The sequence below is a fragment of the Archocentrus centrarchus genome, chromosome 2 (genome assembly GCF_007364275.1).
Source record: "Archocentrus centrarchus isolate MPI-CPG fArcCen1 chromosome 2, fArcCen1, whole genome shotgun sequence".
NCBI lineage: Eukaryota > Metazoa > Chordata > Actinopteri > Cichliformes > Cichlidae > Archocentrus > Archocentrus centrarchus.
The window spans coordinates 24,887,240-24,909,823 of record NC_044347.1 but is presented as its reverse complement, the minus strand read 5'-3'; the positions used below and the strand labels follow the sequence as shown (position 1 = coordinate 24,909,823).

The 22,584-nt window shown below is 38.4% G+C and overlaps 1 protein-coding gene across 2 annotated transcripts in view; it reads left to right on the top strand.

Annotated features, from left to right (window-relative positions):
- The window catches only part of LOC115790667 (gamma-aminobutyric acid receptor subunit beta-3-like), a 93,185-nt gene extending 77,710 nt beyond the window's left edge, over positions 1-15,475 (top strand). The window contains exons 9-11 of one of the 2 annotated variants that reach the window (XM_030744550.1): positions 788-1,035; positions 2,647-2,715; positions 9,304-15,475. In XM_030744550.1, coding sequence (XP_030600410.1) covers positions 788-1,035; positions 2,647-2,715; positions 9,304-9,675 — 689 coding nt within the window. In that variant the 3' untranslated portion in view covers positions 9,676-15,475. The remainder of the gene's footprint in view (positions 1-787; positions 1,036-2,646; positions 2,716-9,303) is intronic. The other variant, XM_030744542.1, reaches the window with a different exon arrangement.
- The last annotated feature ends 7,109 nt before the right edge of the window (positions 15,476-22,584 follow it).

Here is a 22,584-nt window from a genome sequence, read left to right as displayed (position 1 = left end):
AACGGCAAAAGACATCTGCTGGAGTTTTCTCCAGTGTGACCTTAAGGTTCCAGTCGAGACGGCAGCATCTGCTTAAAGACAGGCTTGGACTAATTAAGCATCAAATATACCACCCCGGGTTGATTATCAAAATTGGTCATGAGGAAGCCTCAGAGAAAGCAAAAAAAGAAGGCTTGCTTCACATTTCGCTGAATGATCTAAATACAGTAAAGTTACTGTGATTAGTTGAGAAGCCTGCTACAAGAATAACAGACCAAGAGGTAAAAATTTGTTTTAAGTCAGTTTCAATGAAGTGAACCAAGATATGTAAGTATGTAGTGCTGCAATGGCACACTGCATACCAGTGGGTTTAGTGTAACATGCTGATAGAGAACGTCCAGCAGAGATGATTGAACTATGCATTCACCTCTGAAAATGGTACAGAGGTGCACAAGAAGATGATTTTGAGCAGAAGGCCACCAAATTTAAAACAGGTTTACTAGCTCTTCCCATCACTTTATCAGATACTCACTCCGACAAATGGTCTTTATGTCTTTGGTTCAGATTCCTAGTTTTTTGAAGTGGGCGAAGTTCTTTCAAAGACTCGCTTTCCAAATATTTCTTCAACTTGGCACCATATTTGCAGTCGCTAACACCTCCTGAGGGCTGTGGTTGCTGTGGTCCAACTGAAGCTTTCTTGAAAAGGTTTTTTTTAGGGTTTCCAAATGGTTTGCCTACAGGCTCTAGGCCAGTTGTTGTTGCTGTGACTATATAGTGCAAAAATAAATTTTTTTCCTTCTATTTTAAGGGATCACAACTGTGCTTACCATGACCACAATCAACACCCATTTGAGGGAGACACTGCCCAAGATCCCCTACGTTAAGGCTATCGACATGTACCTGATGGGCTGCTTCGTCATGGTGTTTCTGGCCCTGCTCGAGTACGCCTTCGTCAACTACATCTTTTTCGGGAGGGGCCCACAGATGCAAAAGAAGCTGGCAGAGAAGGCAGAGAAGGCCAACAATGAGAAGGCGGCTAAGTACGACGCGGCGAGGGTAGGTTTGAATTCGATTATTTATTGCTGGTTACTGGGGGTGTAATTTTAATCCAAATTCAGTGTATTTTCAGAACAGCAGCAGAGAAACCAAAGGAAATGTGGGAACTTACATACATATTTGTGATTAATTCAAATCTGCCACAAAAGCCAGCAGTGAAAATACTTTGCCTTTAAAACTTTAAAACTGTCTTCTTGCACCAGTTAGCAACGGTCATATTTTGTTTTTGAAAATTCCAACTGCCCTTGTTATTTAAAAAAAATAAAATTGTTCTCTTAAGACATTTTTTCCTGTCTTTAGCAGCACCTGGAGATAATGCACTACTACTGACAGAAGGTGGCACCAAATCACCCTCAAGGCGTTTGCCAACCACCAAGAAACAGCAAAAATAGAATAAGAACATGTTATTAATCACAAAAAACTACAGACCGATAAAGGCTGTGTGGCACTGATTTGATTTTTTTTTTACTGTGCAAACAGGGTAAACATGCAAAGCCTAAGACGAGTGCAAAACTTCAACTTAGAATAAAATATTAGGACTATTATAACACCAGAGACATTATGGTACTAAACAGAAGCCTATTGGAGAATCTACTTGTTATCATAGTAAAGATGTAGGTAAGGGTACAGGTTTACCTTTTCTTGGCTTACTGTAGCTACAATATAACTCTGGTAATGCTGCCATGTTACACTGCTTGAATAAACTGGAACTGTTAATACCAAACAGGAGGCTTGGTGAATACTTTCAATGTGAGCTGAGATTTTGCAGGCTGATAAAATGTGGCGTGTGTGTGTGTTAACACATTGTAGATAAATGCTGAATGACATTTGAACAGTGTGTGTTCAGATATAAAGGCAAACCCTAGCATGTTAGCATGGTATACAGCTGATGAACGGCAGCTGGTACGCTGCCAAAGCATTCTGGGAGTGTGAGTACACTGAAGAGAAGTCTCTTGCCAAACTGAATGGTGCGATTCGGGACTTGTGTGTGATCTAAATGGTTGCAGTTGGCATACTTGCACTCCCACAGTTTTTAGGCAGTGCGTGCCAGTAAAAGTGGAGCAGATTCTTCAGAACTTAAACCTGCTCAGCTCTAGCTGTGCGTAAGCACCAGCACAACTGCTGGGCAAGATGGCCGTTCTTTAGCATTGACAAAATATGAGAAAGAAAAAGAAAAGAAGAAAAGAATTTGTGGTATTCTGCATAGGACGTAACTCCACTGCTGGCTTTTGTGGTTTGTTTACATTAATGGGGAATAAACTTGTCCAAATGCACTTTGTTTGCTCTCTTTTCTTGTTAACAGTCATTAAGAGTTAACTGCTACAGTATGGATGACTTTTGTTGTACTGAAAATATATGAAACTTCCACAGTCCTAGCAGAATAAGCAAACCAATGGAGCTGTATGTGTTAGCTACACCTAAGACTAATTATCCACTTCTCTTCTTCCCTCCAGGATGTGTAAGACAAAAGGTGAATGCTGTGTATTATTTAACTGTTTTACTTTATCCATAGGAAGTGTTCAGTAACCAAAATATACTGATTAAATGAAAAAAAGAAAAAGTTTCAGGCATTTGTTCCCAACATGTGGCTGAAAATCTTCATCTCCTCAGGAGGCAGGTAGTAGGACCGCTTCCCTAAAACGGTCCAATCAGGTTAAAGGTCTTCGCCACTCACGCTCGGTGAGTTGTTTGTTCAGTGAGACTCTTCAAGTTGCCGTCGTCATCAGCAGACATGGATGTGCTGTCTTTTGCCTTGATGCAAAAATATTTCTCCATCCATGTGATGAACTGAGCAATCGCAGGCATTTCCATGACATCGCAGATTTGCCACATTGGTGTTTCCGATCTGATCCCGTTTCCTGTCTTCAGAGCTCATCGTGAATGCATGCTGTCTGTATATCTTTCCTCATTGAAATCATCAGTGAAGCCATTTCTTTCATAGCGCATGTCAGGATGTGGTGGAGCAGTCCGACTGTCAGTAGGTAGTCACTGCAGAGGTCCCCCATCGTGCACAGAATGTTAATAATAATAATGAATACTAATACTAAGGGAAAGAGTACAGCATATTTACAAGAAAAAAGACTAAAGTGACTGTTTTATCTGATTTAATGACAAATAAGACTTGGAAAACTATTCATATTTAACTTAATGTTCATTACACTGAATAAAGTAACACAGTGTTGATTGGTAGCTACCATAACCTTTCTGGTGGGGTTTTAATTCTTAATTACTAGAGCCCGACTGACATAGGATTGTTAAGACCGATACTTGGTCATTTAAATATCTGATATTCTGATAGATCAGCCAATATTTTTTTCATTTCATACACACAAAACATAAACATTTGTCATATGTACTTATTTATTCACTCATTTACGCTCTGCACGGATCAGCTGGTTGTTGTTGTTTGTGGTGTTCCAAAGGTGTTGACCACACAGACGTTGCAGAGTGCCCTCTGGTGGACAAATTATGCAATGTCAACACTCATAACTTGGTTGAAGGGTGTTTCTCCCATCTTATCTTTAATTTAAAAAAAATTCATTTATCAGTTGTTATAAATGCTGATACCAATAAGATTATTCAAAGAGCTAATATTGTCCGATAATATCGGCCTGCCAATAAATCAGTCAGGCTCTCTTAATTACAATATTTCTCTGAGGAATGCAATATATGTAATAAATTCATAAATATAGCCATACTACATATAAACCATAATAAATACCCAATATTTATGTAGAATATGAAGACAGATTTAGTTATTCTATTTCCACTAAATTTGGGATACTTTGTAAAATATCAATAAAAATAGAATTTGGTGATTTGCTAATTATTTAAAGCCTGTGATTGATTAAAAATAGTACAAAGGCAGCACATTAAATGTTGAAACTAAGAATTTTTTCAAATATATGCTAACCTTTATTTTGATGCTAGCATCTTTTTCATGAAAGTTGAGATAGAAGCATATTTACCACACTATGAGCCCTTCTTTGATATAGGTTTTCTTTCAAAGTCACTAAATGATGTCTGTGGCAGAAAGCAGACATCATTACCAATACCATCACTAGGAATGACTACTGAAATAGATCCCAGGGCTAAATTATTAAAGACCAGAGTATCAATAAGCTCCAACATTATCATTACTGCTTTTGGTTTTCAAAAAATTAAGGAAATGTTAAGAAATTAAGTAAACAGAATTTAAGAAAATAGATTTATTATTAAACAGCTTATTTGCCCGAGTCCTGAAAATCAGTAAAATAAGCATTTTCAGTCTTGCATCTGGAATATTAATTTAATTTAGCAAAGGATGAACACTTTCCCATTTTTACTTTTCTTAATTTTTTAACCATCACACATCTTTCTAATTTTCTGTTGCTCCAGTCAAGATTTTAGCAACGTGTTGTGGGCATTACTTCAAAATATGCTCATATGTTTGAAAAAAATCTCAATTTCAACATTTGATATGTTCTTTTTTCACTATTTTTAAATTAAAAATATGGTTTAAATTATTTGCAAATTGGTGTTTCCTCTTAGGGTGACATTTTACACAGCGTCCAGGCTTTTTTGGAAACAGATTATACTATTACAACCATTTCACATCACCAGGTACGCAAACTGAAGAAAAAAGTACATTAAAAAAAAAAAAAAACTAAAATATCCTGATGCCCAATTACAACCGTGTATACAGCATATAAATTAAAACGTCTGGATGGGGTGGTGTACAGGATAATAATTAGTAAATCAAGCTCTTTACAATACTGTGGTTCTTGCAACAGTTTTAATTCTATCTCTAAAAAAGGAACCGCGGGACTTCCACAGTTGCTACATTTGCATGAACAATCGCCACGTTCCATTAATGTTGATTTATTTGTAATCATAAGCATGGATTATGATGTGCTATACCTCTTGTGTTGAATTTAATTGTTGAATGTGACAATGAATTGACTTAAATAAGTTTTGATCAATTGAATTGCTATCAGGTTAGCAGTTTTGTTTTATGGGTTATCATAGACCATATTTTCACCATGCTTTTAGTCAGATGGAATCATTAATGTGCAGCAGTTGTAGCAATGAATGAATACAGTTACAGTCACAATACTAAAAAAGAAAAAAGTCAAATTCAATTCATACCACAAATTTTGCCTATTCCTCTGAAGCATATACATCCATATCAGTTTATAGAAAGTAGCTTCAAGTGAAATTGTAAATATTTGCATGTTAAAAGTTGACAAATGTATATAAACCCTTAGAATTATGACTTTCCAGTTTACCCTTGTGAAGACATCATTCCATACAGTAAATCTGTTAAGCATACTGTAGCTTCTCCTGATCATCATTGCTGTAATAGAGTGAAGCTTCCACAACAAAGCTTTGTGAGAAACAGTTAGTTGACTTGTCAGTGCACATTCATGGGAAGTGTGAGGCAGGGAGTGTGCCCCCTCAATGTGAGTACATAAAAAGCTGGAGGCGGCAGGAAACTGGAGAGCATCATCAAGGCCACAGAAGTCAGATATTGCATGAAAAGGAAGCGCTGGGGTGAAGGTGGGTTGCAAAGCAGCTTGCAAATGAGCAGCAACTGTGAGTAGGCTAAGCTGTTTGTTGTACAAGAGAGTTTTAAATTTGAGGGGTAGCTGATGGCTCAACCTATACCCTGATAGACAACTTATTTATTGTGACAAAATAAATACTAATTTTTCTAGGCCCTGGGCAGGTTTCTCAAATAAATCTTCATAAATCTAGAAGTGAAAAACTTTTTTCTTTTTTTTATTTTAGATGAGACAAGTACACCAAATAGACTAAATAGCAGCAAGCCTGAAAGGTGCCACCCTATCTAGCTCTAGCTCTCTCTTGCTTTAAGAGCTTTAAATAGATTTAAGTGGTTTCTTCTATATTTACACGGCACTTTGTAATAGCTTTCACTTAAAAAATTGTAAATTGAAACTTTGGAAAACCTTTTAACAAAAATCATTGTGGTGTAGGACTGCTTCAGACATACAGAACAACAAACCTTTTGGATAGTAGGGCTGGAATTACAATGCCAGTGGGTCCAGTGGTATGGCACATTTAGGGTCTGGGACATCTTTTAGCTTTTTTTGGAGAATTGATATTCAATTACTGTCACCTGCTGGAACCAAGGAGCATATAACTCCCAGTTTGGATTGGATAAACATAAAGATTCATGTGACGTCAGATGTAGCTACCTGGGCCTTATTAGGAAAAGGTCAACAAAGGCCAACAGATACATTTGTTTATGTAAGCTGCCAAAATCAAAGTTAATATTAAGTGTACAATAGCTCTTTCTTTTTATTCACTTATGTGTTAATTTTTTGAGTCAGTTTTAGAGTTAAAATTTGGACACTGACAATGGGCAGTTTTAAGCTTTGATATGATGTAGATTTTGAGCGACACTAACCCACCCATCCTTAGAAGAAATACAATAATCCTCAATAAGACAATAATCCTCCCCAAATACAATAATCCTTCACTCTTTTTCAACACTTTGTTTTGAAAGTGTTTGAAACACAAGGCCTCGGTTAAAAAAAAGAGATAAATAAATCATCTTTGATATGTGACATAATCGGGGGGATTCGTATGAGGTCAGAGCAGAAAAAATAAATTGCATAACAATGCATGAAAAGGGCATAGCAGGCTTCTACAGAGTCAACAATATGAATATACTCTGCAGCCCCAATGCATATTGTTGACCACACAACTAGTGCTTATCCACATGGTGCTTTCTACATGCAAAACTTTGCATTATACAAAATGAAATCAAAAGGGCACCCTTTTCACTTTTACATTGTGTCAAATTCCTGCTAATTAATCTTTATAAATGGACTAGTTCTTATATAGCGCTTTTCTACTCGGTCAGAGCACTCAAAGCAGATAAAGTTTTTCATGCCATTCACTGTACTGTACCTTCATAATGGCTATGAATTAAACTCAAGGTACTCAACAGCTGTGAGAGCCCCTGCAATACTTTAAAAGGGGGATAACATATATTTTGCCCAGAGTTTTTCATCTGTTGCTCTGTTTATTTTTGTCATGCGCACTCCTTAGTGGACATGTATCTTGGACCAAATGGAAAGCAGTTGCATTGGTGATTTCAGTGCGTCTTTGTGAGCTGTATGCATGGGCAGACATGTTGTATAGATTTGCTTTTATGGACTTTTGAGTTGACATTGGACATTTCACGTTAGCAGCTATAACGCTGTTTTTCTTAGCCATCAGACATTAGTTATCTTTTCAGGTGATTGAATAAGTTAGTTGCATTGCTTTGCGGTGCAGACAGCACTCTTTGCATGTGATTTTTTTCCTTGATTAACATCACTTATCCTGGATCCAATCTTTTAACATAGTGTTACTCATCCAGACTAGTTCAGGAAACTTCAAGCTGCATGGTGCGTGGAATAGGTGGGACTGGCACGTGCAAGGAAGTGGTCAGGCAGCAATTTAGGGGCGCTTAATTTACTTTTGCTTTTAAATAGTGGAGCATGCATTTTAAATATTGCACAATCACGGTCATTTAATTGCAAATGAGAATAAAATTCAATTCATTGTGCAGCACTAATAGGTATGATATTGGTATATCAGTTGTCCCAATGTCAATTATCCAAAAACCACTCCCTAAAAATGACCGAATATAAACAATTGTTATTATGGCCTTTCTGTTTGTGTGTTTTTTTTTTCCTCATAGTCTTTTGCACTAACTATACAGTGTTGGCATTCTGTTCCATATTTTTATTCATTTATTTTTGAGTCGAATCTTGTTGTTTCTACATGTGCTACATGTGACTCGACAGTGTACAGGGTTGACTGATTCCTGATGAACAGCTGTTTCTCATTAAAAAAAATAATGAAGCAGTGGGACTAACGATTAACTAATCATCATTTCCAAAAGCAGCATAATTTTGCTTTCAGTAATATTTGTGACTAGCTGAACTCATCAGAAAAGTGATGGGGTGATGTCAAGACCTGATAGATGTCCCATAAACTTCAACACAAGTTTCTTGTTGCTGTTGTTGTTTTTGCAGCAGCATGTGTCGCCCCCTGTTTGTCATTAAAAGGACTGCAGGTTTTAGGCACTTCCACATTTTAGACATGGACACTACATCGATCTTTTATATCCTTATATTTCTATATTTATAAGATCAAATCTTTTCCCACATGGGAATTGGTTAGTATATATGGTAGGCATGGTGATGATTTTGGGATATTTGAAGGGCATTAAGTTAAGTAAAACAATTTGGATAATTTATGCAACTTTTTCATGTAAAATGCTACTTCCACCAAAAGGTGACAGGAATGACAGAAGTTGTTTCTAAACTCAGTCAAACATCAAGATATCAAAAACTTACTACCAGGCATCAGACGGGTGAAATGTGTGTGGACCATCTCACACTTGCCTGAAATGTCCTAAAGAAAACACAACAGGGCCCAAAATATCAATAACAGCTAAGAAATCTTGAAGCAGGTAACTGCTAAGGATCTTTAAGGCAAATGAATGTGATGAGCAAAGCGTTTCTTTGAAAAATGGAAATGAGGTTTAGTGCAAATTCGGCGAGCTATAGCTAGCATGTCACAGGTGTACCGCATATATGGTGGGAGAATTATTCGAAGAATAGTTCATCCAGTTTTGCATGAAATGGCCATCCTAATAGATGCATTAACATACTGGTGGAAAGAGAGTGGCAATAAGCTGACAGTTCTGACATCAGCCTAATAAAGCCTATTGGTTTCTTCAGTATTTTCATTGCATTGTATGTGTTCCTTTTGTGCAAAGTTTTTTTTTTTTTTTCCAAAGTGTGGTAGTTACGTTTTTTGGTGCAAGACAGTTGTAACAAATTATTCCTTAACCTTCTGAGGTGTAAGCCGCAAGGGTGATGACCCCAACCCCAACCTAACCCTGATCCTAACCCTAGCTCAGAGGGTAATCAGAAAATGCAATTTTTGTTTTCACAAAATTGTTCTTCCAAATCTTGGCAATCAAGGAACGTAGATTAAAAACACTCTAATTTGTGCCTTAAAATATTCTTGTGCTTGTCTCCAAAAGAAATACTTAGGAATAGGGTTCGGAGCTTGGTTTCAGGTAATCATGGATTAGGCCTTAAACCTCAGAGGGTTAAAAAATGGTGGGGCCATGAAAATCCTTCAGTGACTTCTGCATTTCTTGGTCTTGAATGGAATGTGTGCAGGGGAGGGAAGGTTCCTAAATCTGTTTCTCTTAAGTGCTCATACACATAATTGTTTTCTTTTTCTTTGTCCATTCAGGCGGAACCACATGGTCATGGGAACATCCTACTGACCACCTTGGAGATCCATAATGAAGTGGCAGGAGGTGAGATCACCACCAGCGTGGCGGACATTAGGAACTCTCAGTCCATGGTGCAGCTGGACAGCACTGCCTCAACGCACATCCAGTACCGCAAGCAGAGTGGCGGGATTGGGCCACGCTCCACTAGCCGCCACTCCCTGGACCGCTCCGCCCAGATGAAACGCAGCCGCCTGCGGAGGCGGTCCTCGCAGTTAAAAATCAAAATCCCAGACCTGACGGATGTAAATGCCATTGACCGCTGGTCACGGATCATCTTCCCTTCCGTGTTCTCACTGTTCAACCTCATCTACTGGCTCTACTATGTCTGATTGGACTGTTTCGTTGACGTGTTTTGTTTTTGCTGTTTTGTTTTTTTTTTTTTACTTTTTTTCATTTCATTTGTTTTTCTTCCATTTCTCTGTTGCTTTTATACATGATGGAATCTGCCGCGTTGAAGACTGCAACATAATAAGACAAAAGAGAAAAAGAGACTGAGAAAGACTACTGAGTTTTGGACCAAGTTCTCATTTAAGTTGTTTTTATATTCACAGTCTTTGAACCCTTAGTACCGAGGTCTTTTAATTTTTGAAAGTATGTACTGTAATTGGGATCTGTGACAGTCATTTCCCAACATATTTGCCCTCTCAGTAATGTGTAAATAGCAAGATACAAAGCCAGCAATTGAATAAATATTATCAGTATTTGCAAAAAAGAAACAAGAACCAGTTAAGGCAAAGATTTTTCTAATCAAAAAAAGGAAGAAATCTTTATACTACACAGGTGATCAGATAAGTGCAGGCAACTCCCAGAAATCCATTACCCTATGCACTATTAATGCATGTAATGATCAGCCGTAGTAGAGAAATAATGAGTACTTTTTTGCCTTGGGTAATAGCACAACTTCACAGCAACAAACCAATGTGTGTTTGTTTATAGCATTAATAATATACTTCCTACTAACTACAATTTATCATGCATTAAACTGGTAGACTTTTACCCAAATACAATAACTTTAAACTATTAACATCCACCAGGTCACTGGCAGCCCATTTGGGGTATGGTTAGGGTAGCGTCTATCCCTTTTTAAAGACTTTTTCACCTGCTTGGAACATCCAGAAAAACTGTACAGCCAAAATGAATGTATAAGAGTTCATTTGAAAGGTAAAATGTAGTTTCTGAAAATTTGCCTCCTTCCTCTGTTACCTAAACAAAACCCTAATACCGATCTTAGACTGGTCGCCAATGACCACTTGGATGTTAAGGGTTTAAGGCGGAGGATTTTGTCCTCCGTTCAGAATGATTATGACTCAGGTTCTGAATTTTTGGGGCGTCTTTTTCTTAAAAAAACAAAAACAAAAAAATGACTTGCAGAAATAATCTTTTTGGTCATTTGATAAAGGGGGGGGCGGAGAGAAAAAATAAGCACAACTATGACAACTGCCATTTCTTTCCTCTTCTACCTTCAACCAACAACGCTTCAAGTGATAGCATGACAGAATTGCACTTAAATTTCTCAAACATTCTCGAAAAACTGTTTAAGACAACTGCCAAGGGCCTTTTGGGCGATACAGTTACTACTTATCTCATGAAATATTATGATATTTTTGTACTGTGTGTCTTCAGGTCTTCATTTGAGTTCCTAACCTGTTCTTGTTTTCTTTTTGTTCCATCTTTGTTGTGGTAATAGAATGGAAGACCCATTGTTTTTGTACATAAATACATAGGTGTGTATATACATAAATGTATATATATATATATGTATATATACATGTATATATATATATATCTATAATTATAGGGGGCGTGATCAAAAAGTTCCAGGGATGGGCCTCTATAAAGCTAAACTCTTACCCACTTTAAATTTGGGTCAGCAGACCAAAGTTCAAGGTTATTTTCTCATGTACCTCTGTACTGTTTTCAGTGCTTCTGATACTTTTAGGTCACTTAATAGACTTTTTGTGTTTTTTGTATTGCTCCCAGGTTCTACTGAAGTGTCTCAAAATTCCAGATTGATTTTATTGTTCACAAAGTGGATGAAGCAAATCTGGCAAATAGGACAGTTGACTAGCAAAGACTGTGTTGACATTTCGATAAAAAGTCTGCGTTGACCGTTGAGTGCGAATAAAAAGTATGGAATACTCCTGCTGTCCTTCCTCACCTGACATGCTACATTGGAAGTTGGAAATTGGATTATTCTACTGAAAACTACTCAGTATTAACCAATGACCCAACTCTTGTCACCAGTGATGACAATTCCAGTACTTTCTCAGCAATTGATGTCTCCATGTGTTGCCTAATCAACAAATCTATTAGGCATGTGAGAGGACAGTATGTCACCAAATCTATAAGCCAACAATCAAAAACTCTCCCTTCATCAGCAACTCTGAATGGGGCTAATTTCTTTATAACTCACACACCTCCATAATTGAGTGTGAGGGTCACAGCTGGGTGGTCACATTGATTGACAGGTCTCTCGATTGGACTCTGTGAGGCCTTATCCACTACTTCCAGTCACTGGACTGGACGTCTTCACTGTGAGTGTCTTCATGGTGCCTTTTTTGGGGCATTTTTGATGTTTTATCTAATTAAGTTTATGGTTTGCTGTGATGTACAGACCATGCAAGTTGTTTGACTCATATCATTTATGTATGGCGCTTGCTAACCAAGGTAGCTAGCATTAGCTGCTAACTTAGAACTCCACCCTTTCATCCATTAACTTCTGGCTTCAGAAACAAACATAGCAGCAGCTAAAACACTAACACTGAAGCTTCCAAATGTGGAGTCCATAACCAATGGATGATTTCATTATTACCCATTGTTGTATGTTTTATTCTGTCTATGTGTATGTGGCCTGTGAAAATGACCTTGAACAGGATAAGAACCAAATTAAAGTCTGGTATGGGTTTTGCTTTTTGGGCCTGTTCCCAGAACCTTTTGTTCACATTTCATATATTGTGTGTACAACCCAAAAATGAAAATGATCTTTTTGTGATTGTCATGCTGGCTATTAACGAATAATTTAGTGTGGAAAAAAAAAAAAGATGAGGATTAAACTAACTGCTCCATTTCAAACATCAGTTAAGTTTTGAGCATTTGTGGGGCACTCTGAAGACATTCCTACTCAAACAGCCAACGATAAAGTTCCACTCAAGACGCTGCATGTATGCTCAGCTGTGCATGCGGCAGGCAGCGCGATGCAATTGGATTTCATAGAGCCCGAAGATGGACCAAGATAACCGATCTGCCATGTAATCAAAAGCACATACAAGTATTGAATGTATCAGATCCATTCTTCAGGGAGAGGATAATGAGCCATGGTCATCATTTCTCCATCAGAATGTAACACACCCATTCTTACATTGCAAGGGAAAAAAAAAATAGAGTGAGAAAGTAAAAAGATGGTGCTTTACTAGTGTGTGCATGTGCATGTGTGTGATGGAAAGTGGATATGGAGCCGCTGAAAGAGGAATGGCATCGGTAGATCATTTATTTTCTTTGCTGCTTGCTCAACTATGGACAAATGTCAACATATAATGGTTTTCTGGATTAAAAATAGCTCTTCTGTCTGACTCTTTTGACAAACTGTGTGCCATTCCACCTAAGGTCGCAGAGCAATCAGCCAGTTAGAACTTGATGATGTACATTTGAAGCATTCTTGATCAATCGCAGACACATGGAACACATCCATTGTATGTGCATGTACAAGAACACATGTAGAGAAAAAAATGCTACTTGATAACAGTGAGTTTGGTGACAGAGTTGCGATCAGTGAAAAACTGTAAAGTTTTCTGTGTACAGGCTGACATATGACATATGACTAAGAACTGAATGTATTGTACTTGGATTGTTTCTGCACAATTGCAGTTTGCTTACTGGAACAAAAAAAATGGATTGACCTCAGTCCTAATTAATATAGAGCTCTTGTGACCCCAAGTCACATTTTCTACTGTGTGGACAGGTCTCAGTGCAAGGAAAAAAAAAGCGCCAGTGGCAGTTGAAGTAATATCTTTATCAATAAAAGGTCCGAATATGTTGCATAAGTGTGCAATAAAGTGAAGGAAACTGTATGCTTGTATGTAAGTTAGCTAGCATCTACCCCTGAACAGAGGTGATTTGGCAGAGCCATTCTGCTTCCCATTAATCCCATTATACAAAAATTGTTTGCAATTCAGCTGGAAGCGCAGCAGAGGGTCTGTGTTAGATAGTACTCAATGAATAGGAATTATTAGAGCTAAATGGTTAAAATAGTTACATGCATCTGCTTCAAGACAAATGAGCCCACATATTTATTTATTTATATATATATATATATATATATTTTTTTTTTTTGTTTGTTTGTTTTTCTTGCAAATACAGTACCTGTAATATCTGAATATTTACTGACACATATTTCTATTTCTACCTATTTTTGCTCAGAAAATGCTGGCATTTTGCTAATATGTGCCAATCGATTGTTTAAGGATTTATGACATGACACACTCCGTCGATAGAACTGCATACCTGGTTGTTGTGGTCAAGTGGCTGCTACTAGAAATCAAAATCATGTATGCCATAAATTGGCTCATGAAGCTGTGGCATCCTGAATCCTCACAGGAAGAGGTATTTTACTGCAACTGAAATCTGTGAAAAATTGAAGTATTATCTATTGTCATAAGCCTTTCAATCAAAAATGTGTTGAAAATTGGCAGATGAAACTGACAATTTTTGGATCCTATTCATTCTGGACAAGAGCACCCCTGATGATAATGGAAGTCCAGCTAGTCGGAGTTTGATTATATTAGAAGCTCTCTGGTAACCCTGTGAAGTAGGACTGTAAAGCCCTGGCTCCTCTGGTGATGGACATGCCTTTCCATCAACTTGCAAGACAAAATCTTTCCAAAAAACTTTATGAATGGTGTGTTCACGCCTAGCATTACTAGCACAAATGGAAAATACCAAAATATTTTTGGAAACCCACAAATATTTGGCCATAACAGTAAACAGAACTTTCCAGAAAGAGAATAGTGACTTTGCTCACCATCCTCAAAAGCGCCCCCATCTTTACCGTTGTTGAGTCATTCTGCTCTTCCCACAAACAGAGACAATAAGCTTGTCCTTAATTTCTGATTATCGGTGGCATCAGTAGAATCCAGAATCTCAGCTTTTGCACCAAGTGAATGAATCAAGTGAATTTTACAGCAACGTGGAAACATTTTCATTTCACTCGAACACAAATTTGGCTCTTTTCACTTCCTGAAATTTGCATCCTCACATACACTTTGTATGAAATCGCACCACACGAAAATGTTGCTTTTGCATTTGGTGTGAACACACCATAAAACTAGCCTAAACACACTGTGTGTGTGTGTGTGTGTGTCTGAAAACACAGTAAAAGAAAATGCCTTGACTTTGGTCTTGGTCACAAAGCATTGGTTGGGGATCTCTTGCCTTGATGCAAAAAAAGTCATGGAACCGGTCTGTCCAAAGATGATTCAAACTGCTTTGTGTAGTTTGGAGGACAATATTTATACCAATGTAATGTTGATGAATCTTCAGTGTGGTGTAAATACGACTTAACACAGAAGCTAAAGGGAAAAAAACAAAAGAAAAGAAAAAAACTTTTACAACACAAGTCTCAAAAAGATCTCCTGGCTAACTGGTTTGCTTTGAATTGCGTTCGGATCGCGTGCTGACAATAACAGCTGGTCATTGTATGAGTCGTTTTTCTTAAATTCCTGAACTACAAAGTGCAGTTTAACAGTAAAAGAAGGCAAGTGTTATAATTCTAGATACTTGTTTATCATGCATGCAACTTCAATTCATAACTTCAGAGAATTTAAAAAAAAAAAAAAAAAAAAGATTTCTCGCAAACTCATTTATAAGAGCTGCCAGCTGCTCATTTTAGAGATGACACTATGCCATGTGACCCTACATTAAAAAAAAAAAAAAAAAAAAAGGAATAAAATAAGTCATTGAATACTTCAGGTGTTGTATGGCCTTGGTCCCATAATGGAATGTGAAATGTTCTGTGCTGCCACAAAATGTATTTAGGCTTAGATTTATACTGTATATCTCTGTATGTTTCTCTTCCTTTTTCAGTAGATTTCCATGTTAAACCATGAAATAAATGATGTACATTGTACCTGTGTACTTGGTATTGTATATATTTTAGAGCAACACACTTAAAGTTAAAGAAATCCTCACGAAACTTGAAACCTGGGAAACTAGTGAAAAGGTATATTGGACAAATCCCAAGGCTGGCGGGGAAGAGATCTCATTTTGAAGCAAATTCCCTCCAGCGTGGTGCTTATTCCGTCTTTTTCCAATGCAGCGTCTCATTGACAGTCCAAAATTATATTGTATTTGGCTACTTCCACTACAATATCATATGTGCAAGTAAACCTTATGAATGTATGCCAGAGTGGTGAGCTATAAGAGTACAGTAGTTTCCTAGATAAATAAAGACTGGGTGAAAAAAGTGTTGAGGTGGAGGTTATTAATGCGTGTTAAAATCTGTCAGTTTTCTCATTTGCCACAAAGTATATCATTCCTTTCAGGATGTGTAATTTTTCTTACTGAACTACCTATGAAAGTAAGGATGTTGTTGGTCAAGAATTTTTTCCAGTTGACATCACAAGTTGAAGTCGTTCCAATATCAACTTTTGTCCTCATTAGCGTAAGAGGCCTGAAGCCTAGCATTCTTTAGTAGATAAGCTAGCTAGCTTAAAAAAAGCTAAAGTAAGGTAAACGAGGTGCTCTGAGGTAAATTAAGTTGTTAATCCTTCAGCTCAGGGTGTTCAAAGCACAGATTACATCTTCCCTTGTAATGCTGAAAGACAAACTTGTATTGTTAGTCCAAGTTTATGTTTTCCTGGCATAGATTCTGCTGCTGCAGGGGTCCGCAAAACTAACTTCATCACAGCTCAGATGGATCTGCTGATGCAGCATGTCTTCACAGACAATAAACATAGGTTCAATACGACGTATAAATAATACATTGCATTTAATTAACTTTTATGTGCCAACTGGGTATATATGGACAATCCAAGCGATGTAGCTTATCAAGGATTAGCCTGTCTTTCTCTTAATATGGTTTCTTTGGTTATGTGTTTACCCTGATATGTGCAGTGAAGCATGGTGAAATTATCAAATTCTAACGGCTACTGAACAGGCAACTGAAAGCAGAGAACCCAGCAGTAAATAGAGAAGACTTAAAACAAGCCACAAGGAATAACAGGAAAACACAAATATGTATTCCAGTTTCAAGGATTCAAGGACTTTAAAAAAAAAAAAAAATGGCACTGCACCAATATTTCTGGCAAAGCAGATGGGACAGTGCTCTAAATGTAATTATTTTGTTGAACTAAAACTGGAAGACAAGAATAGACATGGATGTAAGATGGAGAACGGGTTTTCCCTAGCTGCTTGTAGTTATTTCTGAATATAATATGTATGTATGTATGCCCTTCCATTTGAGTCTGCTGGCAAAAATATTGGTCAGTGTTGCAGGATGTGTGAGTGGACCATGGTAACCAACCAATTGCATGTTGCAGTGTGGAGAATTTTGCCTTTTATCTCTGTGAGGTCTAAGCCATCGTCAGTGATGATCCAACCCAAACCCTATGTTTTGGAGAAAAGCAAAAGTTAAGCTTCATAACAGTAGTTATGAAAGGAGGGCTTATGACAGTAACACTGTGGTTTAGATGTATGTATCCTGTCAGCTGTGAAAAGAATGAATGCAATTCCAAAAATACACCCTGAGCATTAAAATGAGAAGTCTTTAGGCCTTCCCAATAGATTGGATAAGACTTTCCTTCTGTCTCAGGTAAAGAAAATATACATTGGCTATATCATAAAGCACAATAACTTAAGAAAAAGCTGAGCTTGACTTTCTTTCCCCCAAACTCTTAACAGCATAAGTCCCCTGGGGTAAATGTGACAAATTTAAAAATCTTTTTTTTTCCTTTGGAGCCTTTATAATGTATATAAGGTTTATGACCCCAAGATATATTGCAGTTTATCATAAAAAAATTATTGTTCAGCAGTTTGTGGGAGGCATGTGAGTGGGACTGCTGTTGATAGCGAGGCATATATTTTGCCTCAAAGAGAAGTGGCCCTTTTGAACGAGCTTCCAGCTATGCGTTGCAGCAGGGTTTTAGAAGCGTTGGAAGGTTTAAATAGCAAATCAGTCAATATGTTTGTTTATGCAGCTGTACCTACCTGACAAACGTCCTACTCGCAGCGCATGCAGGTCTCGCTTTACCTAAAAAAAAATAAAGTTGAGATTTGCAAGCCACTTCTCCTTTTGTTAAACTGTTTCTAGCGTATCAGGTCCCCAGGTCGTCCCTGCACTCAGTTTTAAGTGGACAAAAATAACACTATTACTCCTCAACTTTGTCAGGTTCTTTCACTGTGCGGGGAACTGCATCCCAAAGGCTTTTTTTCTTAAAGTATCCAAGCAGATGAAGGATTGCTGTTCATATTCTGTATTTCTCGTGAGTAAGGTGGTCATTGAGAGACTGATGGGGATATTGTGATAGATGACCTCAGGCAAACAGGACGCCAAAATTGCTAATAAAAAGCACTCTAGACGGCCATCAACAAAAAGTCAACTAAAGGTTATCAGAACAAAAAACAGAACAGAAGCAGCATCCATTCCCCCTTTCTGCTATCACTCACTTTGAGCTTATTGACTTGATACTTCAGAAATAAATTAAAAACAGGTCAAATATGAACAAATGACTGTCAGGATCATCAGACATCATCACCTGGAGAACAAAAAAAAAAAAAAAAGTAAAAAAGAAATGGATCATTTGCTCAGAGAACTTGAGTTGGTAGCCCAGGTATTCAGGGCGCATGTTGTTGAATGTTGTCAAATTGTTCTGGAACAAAAGTCCTTCATTTAGGCAATAAGTCTCCAAAGGTTTGCTCATTTTCAGGAGGGGATGAGGTGTGACCTGAAGCAAAGTAGAGTTTTGTGTGCGAGCTGCTCTGAAGCGCTGCACTGAGAGACTTATTACTTTCATAAATGCAGTGAAAAGAATATGAATATTTAATTACATTTTTTTTCTTGTCAAGAATTAGACAGAAGATACAAGTTTAATAACCCCAGTGGGGGAAATGGGGTTGCAGCAGCACCAAATAATACAACAAAAGAAAACTTCACTAAAAATAATGCAGGAAAGGAATGTGCTAGTTATATAAAAAATAACAAGAAGAGATGCTGCTGCATACTTAGAGCACTATAAGATATATGATATCATTTAAGTAGTTACAGCTTACCATGTTCAACACTTAATGCATTAGCATCTGGCATTTAGCACAAAATGCTACATAAAGCAGTAAGAGTAATGGAAAGTTTAGTCGTTTTCAATATTTGGAAATCTAAGTATTGGGTATATTAAGATTTCAACTGAATGATGATGCTAAAAGAACTTTTTCTTTACAATATTTCATGGTAAAAATATATAAAATATTGACCTGCTTGTTGTGTTGCATGTGGTAGAATTGATCAAATGTATTTGTTTAAATAGATTCACTTCTTCTTTTTTCTTTTTAAAAAAAGGGGTAAATTAGGTTAAATTAGGTTCCTAAGCAATAAAAAGTATTTAAAAAGTTCTCTAATGTGCCTAATTTGATATACTGCAGCCTTATAGAGTGCCATGATGATGGCACACCTTTCTATGGGATCTGGTTTGGAAAGTGAATTTCCCAATAATATTGACAGTTCAGAAAATCCTTATATTAAGAGTTTAACGCCTTCAACCAAGCCAACCAGCTATGAGGTGAACTGTGAACATGAAAACATTTGATTAGATTGGATTAAAAGAATAAAGATACAAGACTGTGTGTATATAATTAATTTTAACACATTGCAAATCCCAGATTTCACAGCGAACAACTTCCAGCCTTCTCAAATTTAATCCTTCCCTTTATTATAGTGTTTTATAACAATAGTTTTGAATATATTTTGTGTTCTGTGTGTAGTAAAGTATAGCTTAGTTATTGATATGGCACAGTGATTTGTACTTGACAGCAATCACTGCTCTCACGGTTTATGAAATCTCACTTAAGTAACCTGACGGTTGTTGTTACCGTGGAAATGTTTAAACCCACCATCAGAGATGCCACTATTGCAGTTTAGGTTTTTTTGTAGCAAAATTGCAAATAAAACACTTTTTTTTGTTTGTTTAAAGAAAGTTTGACATCATACAGGTGTCTACAGGAGCACATATCATCATTTCACAATCTCCTGGCTCATAGTAAGTCTACTTTGGATGATTACAGTGTTTTGGATCATAATCCCTATAGCATGAATGGAATTTTTATTTCAAAACATCAATGTTGAGCTCTATAGTGCTATATTCAATTCAATTCAATTTTATTTATATAGCGCCAAATCACAACAGTCATCTCAAGGCGCTTTATATATTTTAAGGTAAAGACCCTACCACAATTACATAAAAAAACCCAAAACTCAAAATGACCCCCTGTGAGCAAGCGTTTGGCAACAGTGGGAAGGAAAAACTCAGGAAGCAGGAAGAAACCTCCAGCAGAACCAGGCTCAGGGAGTTGCAGCCATCTGCCGTGGCCTGTTGGGGGTGAGGGGAGGGAGACAGGACAAAAGACACTGTGGAAGAGAGACAGAGATTAATAATAACTAATGATTAAATGCAGAGTGCAGAGTAAAAAGAGGTAAATGAAGTGCATCATGGGAACCCCCCAGCAGCCTAGGGCTATTGCAGCAAACTTTAAGGGAGGGTTCAGGGTCACGTGATCCAGCCCTAACTACACTGCTCAAAAAAATAAAGGGAACACTTAAACAACACAATATAACTCTGAGTAAATCAAACTTCTGTGAAATCAAACTGTCCACTTAGGAAGCAACACTGATTGACAATCAGTTTCACATGCTGTTGTGCAAATGGAATAGACAACAGGTGGAAATTATTGGCAATTAGCAAGACACACTCAATAAAGGAGTGGTTCTGCAGGTGGGGACCACAGACCACTTCTCAGAACCTATGCTTTCTGGCTGATGTTTTGGTCACTTTTGAAAGTTGGTGGTGCTTTCACACTCGTGGTAGCATGAGACGGACTCTACAACCCACACAAGTGGCTCAGGTACTGCAGCTCATCCAGGATGGCACATCAATGTGAGCTGTGGCAAGAAGGTTTGCTGCGTTGTCAGCGTAGTGTCCAGAGGATGGAGGCGCTACCAGGAGACAGGCCAGAATGCCAGGAGACGTGGAGGAGGCTGTAGGAGGGCAACAACCCAGCAGCAGGACTGCTTCCCTCCGCCTTTGTGCAAGGAGGAACAGGAGGAGCACTGCCAGAGCCCTGCAAAATGACCTCCAGCAGGCCACAAATGTGCATGTGTCTGCACAAACGGTTAGAAACCGACTCCATGAGGATGGTATGAGGGCCCGACGTCCACAGATGGGGGTTGTGTTCACAGCTCAACACCGTGCAGGATGCTTGGCATTTGCCAGAGAACACCAGGATTGGCAAATTCGCCACTGGCGCCCTGTGCTCTTCACAAATGAAAGCAGGTTCACACTGAGCACATGTGACAGACGTGACAGAGTCTGGAGATGCCGTGGAGAGCGATCTGCTGCCTGCAACATCCTTCAGCATGACCGGTTTGGCAGTGGGTCAGTAATGGTGTGGGGTGGCATTTCTTTGGAGGGCCGCACAGCCCTCCATGAGCTCGCCAGAGGTAGCATGATTGCCATTAGGTACCGAGATGAGATCCTCAGACCCCTTGTGAGACCATATGCTGGTGCGGTTGGCCCTGGGTTCCTCCTAATGCAGGACAATGCTAGACCTCATGTGGCTGGAGTGTGTCAGCAGTTCCTGCAAGATGAAGGCATTGAAGCTATGGACTGGCCCGCCCGTTCCCCAGACCTGAATCCGATTGAGCACATCTGGGACATCATGTCTCGCTCCATCCACCAACGTCACGTTGCACCACAGACTGTCCAGGAGTTGGTGGATGCTTTAGTCCAGGTCTGGGAGGAGATCCCTCAGGAGACCATCCGCCACCTCATCAGGAGAATGCCCAGGCGTTGTAGGGAGGTCATACAGGCAGGTGGAGGCCACACACAATACTGAGCCTCATTTTGACTTGTTTTAAGGACATTACATCAAAGTTGGATCAGCCTGTAGTGTGTTTTTCCACTTTAATTTTGTGTGTGACTCCAAATCCAGGCCTCCATTGGTTAAGAAATTTGATTTCCATTGATGATTTTTGTGTGATTTTGTTGTCAGCACATTCAACTTTGTACAGAACAAAGTATTCAATGAGAATATTTCATTCATTCAGATCTAGGATGTGTTATTTGAGTGTTCCCTTTATTTTTTTGAGCGGTGTATAAGCTTTGTCAAAAAGGATCTAAATATCATAAATGTGATTTACAGGAGTTTCACCACATTAAATTCCAACTCTTTTAGATCCATTTTTGCATCACATTTCATCTGTTTATGAACCCTAACTTTGCTTGATGTGCAGCTCAGCAAAAGTTACTTTAAAACATTTAGGAGGTGTTTTAGACAGACTTAGCTTTGGGGAGCAGGCTGTTTGGGCAGCTAGCTTTACCTAGTTTCCGTCATTCACAAATTTAACGAACCTCTAACCTTGTATTTCAATAAGAGCTCGCTGCGTTGTCGCACTCACAAAGGCATTTCAACTTTTAGGATAGCATTGCTGCATTGTACTCTGTACAGGCCTTCGGCAGTCGCATAGCAACAGCAGCTTCCGGCCAGAGCTTTCTCCTTACAGTAGATGTGTTTTGTGCTGCTTGTTAAAGACGAGACGCCCCGTGAACAGAGGCCAAGTTGTTCTGATTTAAATACGAGACAACCTGATACATTTGTCCTGTTTTGTTAGCCCAAACAGAAGATGCAAAGTGGACAGATTCAGGTGGATTCTCAACCATGACGGCTGACCCAAATAACTGCCTTTCAGACCTTAGAAACTCGTGAGGCGCTGAGGAGTCAGACCCTGTGCCTTTTGAGAAACTAACTCACTGAATGAATTCTTTCTGATGTCTTCGTTCCTTCTTGTCTCCCCTCCCTGCCTGCCAACTGACATACTTTCTTTTAATTCATCAGCAGCGTGGTGAGCGATGGAGGGAGCGTGGGAGAGAGTAGGAGGGAGAAGGGATGGATGGAGAGAGAAAGAAAGTCTGTTTCACCATCAAAAGACTGTCTTAGAGACTAGGGGGAATACACAGACTTTTCTATGTGTGTTTTTTTTT